Genomic DNA, 9,931 nt, shown 5'->3' with positions numbered 1-9,931 from the left:
ATATATATATATATATATATATAGGCTATATATATATACATATATATATATATATATATATATATATATATATATATATATATATATATATAATATATATATATATAGCATGATTTTATGTGTGTGTGTTTTTAAATAAACACAGAAAGACGCAGAGAAACACACAAATGTTCACACACACACGCAGTGATATATATATATATACTATATATATAATTCTATATTATTATATATATATCATATATATATATATATAGATATATATATATATTATTATTGATATGATTTTTTTGGTTGTGTGTATGTGTTTGTACACGAAAGAGCGTGCGACCGAGAGAGAGAGACTGACGCCCCTATAGGTATAATAAAACACACTTAATTTGAAAAATTTTATTCATTATTTTTTACCACTGGTGGGGTAACCAGAGATCTAATGGAAATAATATTTTGGAAACCACAGACTGGATCATCTTATGTAAATTCGAGAGATATAAAATTAAAGACATTGTTATCTTCAATGTTTTTGAAATCTATATTAAGAATGCTTTAAATACAATTACCAGTTTTTTAAATTATGCCAATAGGTGATTTTTAGTAATTTTTTAAAGTTGAGTGACAGACTGTGAGAGATAGAAATCTCCTTCACCATCAAAGGTCAAAAATTGAAGGAAAATTCCTTGCATTTGGTAACTAATATGAATCACCTTTCAACAGAAAAATGGTTCAGCGCTTATAGGAGTCAAGGTTTACAGAGGAATCGTAAACTATTAACTTTATAAAACATAATTATGGTGATTTAATAAGCAAGGGCACAGAAGATGTAAAGATCTGTGACGCCATCAAGTTCTGTCGGTGGAGAATCTGAGAATCCTTCCATGTATTGTCTCCAGGAAGGACTCCAGCCTTCCATTCCCCGAACTCGCTAAGGTGACTCGTTATCCAGTATTTGTTTTCATTCTACAACTCTATTCACTTATGTGTATACCATACACATAAATACACACACCTAGAGAGGTGTAAAGCGAAAAGAAAAGTAGGTAAGCGACGTCCCCTGAGCGAGTTTGGAGCCTCAAAGGCTGAAGTCCTTCGGGGAGACTCTGAATCCAGAGAAGGATCCTCCACCGACGGGACTTGATAACTTCACAGGTCTTCACATCATCTCTGTCTTTGCTTATTAAATCACCATAATTATGTTTTATATAGTTAATAGTTTACGATTCCTCTGCTGTAAATCTGGACTTTAAGCGCTGAACCACTTTTCTGTTGAAAGGTGATTCATATTATTCACCAAATGGAAGGAATTTTCCCTCAATTTTTGACCTTTGATGGTGAAGGAGATTTCACTCTCTCAGAGACTGTCACTCAAATTTAAAAATTAACTAAAACTTAGCTATTGGAAGAATTTAAAAAATTGGTGATTGTATTTAAAGCATTCGTAATACAGATTCCTAAAACATTGAAGATAACCATGTGTTTAATTTTATATCTCTCGAATTTACATAAGATGACCGAGTCTGTGGTTTCAAAAATACTATTTCAATTAGATGTCTGGTTATCACACCAATGTCAAAAAATAATGAATAAAATCTATTCAAATTAAGTTGTTTTATTACACCTACAGGGGCATCAGTCTCTCCCTCTTGGTCGCGCGCTCTTTCCTATACACACACACACACACCCAAAAAAATCAAATCAAAAATAAAATATATATATATATATATAGAGATATATATATATATATATATATATATATATATATTATATATATAATATATATATATATATATATATATATATATATATATATATATATATATATATATATATATATATATATGTATATATATATATATATATATATATATATATATATATATATATATATATATATATATATATATATATATATATTGATATTATTATATGCTTATCCTAATCACTAGCGTAAACGAGACCGTTCCCTTCAAAAAAGATTCATGCACAAGACAATGGTAAATATTGGAGAAATGAAAATATAATGTTTGAAAATATATTTATTAAAAAAAACACTTAGATTGAAAATAAACCAAAATAATAGCTAAATAACAATTAAATGCAAACTAATAAACCATCTTATCTAATACATTAACACAGCAACGTATAAAGCAATTAAATAGACCAGGACAAAATAGTTGGTATGTGACTTGCGGTCAACACCTAAAAGAAAACCCATGGAGAGATAAAGCACACGTAACAAAAGGTGATCACTACCAAGACGTATTACGGTATATGCTGTCCATTCCTAAAACAAAACAATCACTCGTGTAAAATAAACATCAATAATTATACAAATGTTCTATATACAATATAGAATAAACACTTAACCTAACGGTCAATATCACGAAGATTACCTTGGGGATTCTTCCAGTTTACACAAGGGCTATCGGACCACGTCCTTACACTGCCCCACTACTCCTCAAAGCAGAGCACCTCTCTGCTTGCTGACGAGCTTCCTACTGCCGTAGTCAAAATTCCGGCTACGTTGTCGCTTCGTTAACAAATGCAGCGAGAGTCAAATTGGTGAACAGTACTTTACCGACCCAACAGGCAAACTTCCCTATACGTGTCATCGTAATACATGACAATATCTCCCTGATGATTTAAGAAATTGCAAAATTTCTTACAACGAAATACATATTAACGAAAAAGAAAATATCACTAGTACAACCATACCTGTAGAGTAACCTTATCATACAGACATTACTTGGGCATTATAACATATATAGAAGGCTAATACATTCAAAATCAGTAAAACAAGACCCCAACAGCCAAAGATTCATAATTTCACAATTTTCGAAAGAAAACCCAAATCGTTACAACCTACTCAAGCAGTCTGGACCAACATTTTCTTTGCCAGGAATATTATGTATGGCATATTCAAACTGTTGTAAATACATGGCCTAGCGCATTAGTCTACTGTTGATGTGACAAGCATAATTCAAAGGTTGGTGGTCGGATTCTATGATTCTATGACAAATGCCTTCCCGTACAGATACTGGTAAAACTTCTTTACAGCCCACACTACAGCGAGGCATTCCTTCTCGATTACAGAGTAATTCTGCTCTGCATTTTTGAGTTTTCTGCTAGCATATTGCACTGGCCAACGTTCTCCATCAACATACTGCATAAGAATTGCCCCTAAACCCACATTGGATGCATCTACCTGCAACACAAAATCTTTGGTTAAATCAGGCAACCTAACTATTGGATGTGTGCTTAAAAGGTTCTTTAACTTATCAAAAGATTCTTGGTGACACTGCATTGGGTTGAGATTTCTTTACAAGATCCGTTAATGGTGCAGCAATAGTAGCATAATCAGGAATATAATGGCGATAGTATCCAGTCAAACCAAGAAAAGATTTTACCTCCTTTTCCGTCTTTGGTGTCTCCTCACTTAATATCTTACTTACTTTGTCTTCAGTTGTCCGAGCTATTCCATTACCGATCATACTGCTCAATTACTTACTGAAAAATAAGCAATTTCAGTTTTGGAAGTCTTAGCAGTGAGCGATGCTTTTCTTAAAATATCCAATACCAACTGCAGAGTTTCCTTGTGCTCTTCCCAACCCTGTGAATGAATCGAAAAGTCATCAACAAACAGCTCTACATTTTTCACACCATTAAATAATTTCCTCATCATGCGGTTAAAAGTCGTACCAGCGTTTACCAAACCAAATGGCATAGTAACAAACTGTAAGAGTCCTTTGTTAGTTTGAAAAGCGGTTACTTCTCTGCTCTGTTTTTCTAAAGGTATTTGCCAATATCCTTTAGAAAGGTCAATTTTGTAAAATACCTGCTCTTACTTATGCGAGTCATACCGTAAGCTTATTGATCTTCCGAAAATCTAAGCACATCCGATTACTGCCATCTTTTTTCTTCACCACTATCAAAGGTGTTGCATATGGAAAATTTGAGCACTCGGTCACTCCTAATTCGAGCATCCTTTCAATCTCCTTATCCATATCTTGCTGCAGAGCATAAGGTACAGGATAGGGTCTAGACCTTATAGGACCCTTACTGGACAGGTTTATCACATGTTCGATCACATCAGTTCTACCTGGTACATCAGTAAACACATTCTTGTATTCCCGTAGAATCCCAGCCACCTCTTCCTTTTGATCATCAGATAATTCCTGATTAATTTGAACATTAGACACATCTTCACTCTGAATATCCCTTGGCACAACTGGTACCTCATATGCATCACTATCCTCACTAATCCCTGCTACACATGCAAGATCATCACTCTCCTGATCATCTGTGAAAAGTACAGAATCAGATTTGAAATCCTCACTACCCTCTGCCTCAGTAACTCGAGACTTACCCTTTGCTGATCCTGTCATGGTACAACTAAAGCATGTTAATGTGGTATCTGCGCTCAACTCCATTAATATCAAGAATAAAATTATACCTATTAACTTTCTTTACCACATCAAATGGACCTTGCCACTGCACTAGTAGCTTATTGTTACTTGTGGGCAACAGTAACAAGACCTTATCCCCTTCATTTATTTCCCTCTTACAAGCATTTTTATCATAGTAATATTGATACTTATCTCTAGCCCCCTCTAACTCTTCTTGAGCCAGCCTACATGTATCCTGCTACCTTTCTCTCATGTCGACTACATACTCATACGTGGTCCTCGTACTATCCTCAATTGCAGTATCTTCATTTTCCCACAGCTCCCTCAATAAACTAAGTGGTCCCCTTACAGTATGACCATATACTAACTCAAATGGAGAGAATTTTGTACTAGACTGTGGAACTTCATGGTATGCAAAAAATAAAGGATCAATGTACCTTGGCCACATCTTGGGATGCTCTGTACACATACGTCTGAGCATTTTCTTTAACACTCCATTCAACCTTTCTACTAAACCATTGCACATAGCATGATATGGGGTAGACATTAAGCGATTAAATTCACGCATTACATCAGAGGTGAAATGTGTTTTCCCTTGTCAGATAATACCTCCTTTGGAATTCCCACTCAACTGAATACTGACTTCAAAGCCTCAGCCACAGTAACCGAATCTATATTCTTCAACGCTACTGCCTCAGGGTAACGTGTAGAATGGTCAACAATGGTGAGAATATATCTTGATCCGTCACTGGTACTGGCACGGGGTTCAATCGGACCCACTATGTCCACTGCAACACACTGGAATGGTTCTTGAATCAAGGGCATTCTTCCCAACTTCACCTTTTTAACTCTTCCCTTATCAACCGTACGTTGACAAGCATCACATGACCTGGAAAATCTCGTTATCTGCGCCATCATACCTGGCCAATAAAAATTACTTTGTATACGTGCTGTGGTTTTCTGTATTCCCAAATGTCCACTCATTAAAGAATCATGAGCCAATTCTATTACTGCATGACAAAATTTATCAGGAACAACTAACTGGTCATTTACATTACCTAAATTTTGCACTACAATATAATATGCATTTCCTAATAACAAAGCAATGAGATTTATTTTCATTCTTCACAAAGACCCTATTTGACTTCGCATGCTCAAAAACCTTTTTTAACGTCCCATCTTCCGCCTTTAATTTACCTATATTCTCTTTCTGCATCTCTTTCTGCATTAAATTTATAACTTCCTTCACCTTAAGCTTTGATGGTCCCTTTAACTTTTTCTCTTGCATTTCACTCTGCAGTCGGGTGGTAACAGCACTAACCTCAGTACTCAACCCGTCAGTCGAACCATCAATAGCTCCAATCACTAAATCCTAAATAGGATCAGGCATGCAGACAGCTAAGGTTTCGCCTGTAAAATATGGCGAGACAACATCAACAATAGCCTCAGGATATCTAAAAACTTGGTTATTAGCCATTTTAAGGCCCACATGCTTACCAGTAAACTTAAGTTTCGGCACGAAAGTCTCTTTAACTAACACCATGGTACAACCGGGATCACGAAATACATTAACCTCCACTCCTTCCACGGTACCTTTATCCACCATTAACTTACCCCCATGACCAACAACAGCTGCTTTCTCGGTCGCACCCTTACTCACCCCTTTACGTTTTGGACCCCCAAACCTTTCGAAACAATCCTTAGCAAGGTGATTACCACGACCACATACGTAACAATTTCGTGCCGTAACTTTCCTATCACTATCGACACCCGTTTTCCCTTTACTATCCCCAGTCATAACTTCACTCTCAGAGACACCCTGCTTTTCATGACTATCACTGAAACCCTTCTTGCCATAATTTATATGGGCCTCCATATACATCTCGGCATACTTTACAACTTGATCAAAAGTTTTCATTTCATGCTCCTTCAAAAATATAACCATATTTCTGTCACAAGCATTTAGAAATTGTTCTACTAAAATTAAATCAAACAAGTCATCAAATGTTTCTTCACAATCAGCTAATTCCACCCACCTCTTAAGGTTATTTTTCAATCTATTCCCAAATTGCTGAGCGGTCTCGTTCTTAAAGAATTTACAGTTACGAAATCTCAACCTATATCCTTCCGAAGTGCACTTAAAACAACGCAATAATGCCTCTTTAACACAATCAAAATCTTTAGCCTCAACAGGTGAAAGGTGCTCATAAGTTTCCAAAGCTTTCCCTTGTAATAATGGCGCTAAACTAACAGCCCAAATGTCTTTGCTCCAGCCAGCACTAACGGCTAAACGTTCAAATCTTAAAATATAGGCGTCAATACTATCAGTAACATCATTAAAAATAGGCAGTTTAGGTAACGAAGGTTTACACAAATCAGTATCCTTTTTCTTTTTATTCCCCTGCATCTGTAACTTTAATCGTTTGACTTCTAATTGTTGCTTTCGCATTTCCCTTTCTACTGCCCTTTCTTCTCTCTCCATTTCCTTTGCCTTTTCTTCTCTCTCCATTTCCCTTTCTAATGCCCTTTCTTGAACAAGTCTTTCCTTTTCAACAAATTCCCTTAAATCATTACCTTCATAACCCATTTACTTCCCCAAACTGATGATTTCTTTTAAAGCACTGATATCAAAATGCTTTACAGACCTTATCTGCAAAACACCATACAGCCTTGTTAATGAATGAACGGTCCCTGTTCGGGCGCCAAATTGTCACGTGAATTTTATAGTTAAAGCTTGTTATGGCTTAATTCACTAGGGTAAAGGAGACCGTTCCCTTCATAAAAGGTTCATACACAAGACAATGGTAAATATTGCAGAAAGGAAACCAATTTCTTTAAAAATATATTTAGTACAAAAAACTTAAGATTGAACATAAACCAAAATAATAGCTAACTAATAATTAAATGCAAACTAATAAACAATCGTAACTAATACATTAACACACAGCAACGTATAAAGCAATTAAATAGACAAGGACAAAATAGTCGGAACGTGACTTGCGGTCAACACCTAAAAGAAAAACAAAAGAAAAGTCTCTTACAATGACAGAACACTAATTACACCAAAATTAAAGTATCAACACAAAACCACAATACTTTAAAAGTCATATTCCATAAAATTTTGAACACCAAATTTAACACGATTACCTAAAAGAAAACCCGTGGATATAAATCACACGTAACAAAAGGTGCTCACTACCAAGACGTATTACGGTATATGCTGCCCACTCCTAAAACAAAACAATTACTCGTGTAAAATAAGCATCAATAAATATACAAATGTTCTATATACAATATAGAATAAACACTTAACCTAACGGTCAATATCACGAAGATTACCTTGGGATTCTTTCAGTTTACTCAAGGGCTACCGGACCACGTCCTTACACTGCCCCACTACTCTTCAAAGCAGAGCACCTCTTTGCTTGCTGACTAGCTCCTTACTGCCGTAGTCAAAATTCCGGCTACGTTGTCGCTTCGTTCACAAATGCAGCGAGAGTCAAATTGGCTAATAGTACTTTGCGACCCAACAGGCAAACTTCCCTATACATGTCATCGTAATGCATGTCATATATATATATATATATATATATATATATATATATATATATATATATATATATATATAAATATATATATATATATATATATATATATATCTGTGTGTGTGTGTGTGTGTGTGTGTGTGTGTGTGTGTGTGTATATGCGTGTGTTTCTCTGCGTCTTTCTGTGTTGTTTAAAAAGCTTCTCCTAAGTTTATGGCGGCTCCTTCCACTACTCTTCTTGTTTGGACATTGTTATTTTTAAAAATTATAAATAGATCCATCCCAATTCGGTCTATGGTTGTTCTTAAACGCATGGGAGACTAGCATTGTTCTGTGCATGAAGTGCATATGCGCGTTTGTGTTCCCCTAATCGGGTCGGTAGTCCTCGCAGAATGTCAGTCAGTGAACTTCATTTTCCACATAAAAAAAACAACAACAACAACCTGACTGGGGCCGTTATGGAGTGTCCCAGTCAGACAAGAAGGAAGTCTTTAGAACAATGGTACTTCACAGATAAGTGAAAAGAAAATACGTTTGTTTTTGCATTAAAAAATAAGTCAGTTTTCGGGGATTTCCTTTCGCTGCTTCCGTAACAGATGGCAGGCAAAGCATCAGTTGATCTTCTTTATTTTAGTTCTAGACCTAAAATGATTTATACTTAGACCTCGCAATCACCAAACGTATCGAACAAGGTTAACTAGCGATACATATCGATATAATTGCATTTAAACAACACAGAAAGACGCAGAGAAACACAAGCATGTTCACACACACACACACACCACATATATATATATATATATATATATATATATATATATATATATATATATATATATATATATATATATATATATATATATATATATATATATATATATATATATATATATATATATTTTGATATTGATTTTTTGGGTGTGTGTGTGTGTGTGAGTGGTGTTGTGTGTGATGTGTGTGTGTGTGTGTGTGTGTGTGTGAGTGTGTGTGTGTACGAGAGAGTGTGCGACCGAGAGAGAGAGAGAGAAAGAGAGACTGACGCCCCTGTAGGTGTAATAAAACACACTTAATTTGAAAAATTTTATTTATTATTTTTTACCATTGATGGGGTAACCAGAGATCTAAAGGAAATAATATTTTAGAAACCACAGACTGGGTCATCTTATGTAATTTCGAGAGATATAAAATTAAAGACATGGTTATCTTCAATGTTTTAGAAATCTATATTAGGAATTCTTTAAATACAATTACCAGTTTTTAAAATTATGCCAATAGGTGATTTTTAGTGAATTTTTAAAGTTGAGTGACAGACTGTGAGAGAGAGAAATCTCCTTCACCTTCAAAGGTCAAAAATTGAAGGAAAATTCCTTCCATTTGGTGAATAATATGAATCACCTTTCAACAGAAAATGGTTCAGTGCTTATAGGAGTCAAAGTTTACAGAGGAATCGTAAACTATTAACTATATAAAATATAATTATGGTGATTTAATAAGCAAGGGCACAGAAGATGTAAAGATCTGTGACGTCATCAAGTCCTGTCAGTGGAGAATCCGAGGATCCTTCCCTGGATTCAGTCTCCAGGAAGGACTCCAGCCTTCCAGTCCCTGAACTCGCTAAGGTGACTCGTTATCCAGTATTTGTTTTCATTTTACAACTCTTTTCACTTATATGTATACTATGCATATAAATACACACACCTAGAGAGGTGTAAAGCGATAAAAAATGTAGGTAAGCGACCTCCCCTGAGCGAGTCTGGAGCCTCAAAGGCAGAAGTCCTTCCTGGAGACTCTGAATCCTGAGAAGGATCCTTGGAGTCTCCACCGACAGGACTTGATGACGTCACAGGTCTTTACATCATCTCTGTCTTTGCTTATTAAATCCCCATAATTATGTTTTATATAGTTAATAGTTTACGATTCCTCTGTAAATCTTGACTCCTATAAGCGCTGAACCATTTTTCTGTTGAAAGGTGATTCACATTA

General features: G+C 35.3%; 1 protein-coding gene across 1 annotated transcript; it reads right to left on the bottom strand.

Moving 5' to 3' along the window:
• Window positions 1-5,775: 5,775 nt before the first annotated feature.
• Window positions 5,776-6,990, bottom strand: LOC135195273 (uncharacterized). The gene has a single exon (XM_064221532.1). It carries the CDS (start codon window positions 6,988-6,990, stop codon window positions 5,776-5,778), a length of 1,215 nt encoding a protein of 404 aa, XP_064077602.1.
• Between the last annotated feature and the right edge of the window lie 2,941 nt (window positions 6,991-9,931).

Source organism: Macrobrachium nipponense, chromosome 16, assembly GCF_015104395.2.
Source record: "Macrobrachium nipponense isolate FS-2020 chromosome 16, ASM1510439v2, whole genome shotgun sequence".
Lineage (NCBI taxonomy): Eukaryota > Metazoa > Arthropoda > Malacostraca > Decapoda > Palaemonidae > Macrobrachium > Macrobrachium nipponense.
The sequence above is the reverse complement of the archived record's forward strand: the minus strand, read 5'-3'. Positions and strand labels throughout refer to the sequence as shown.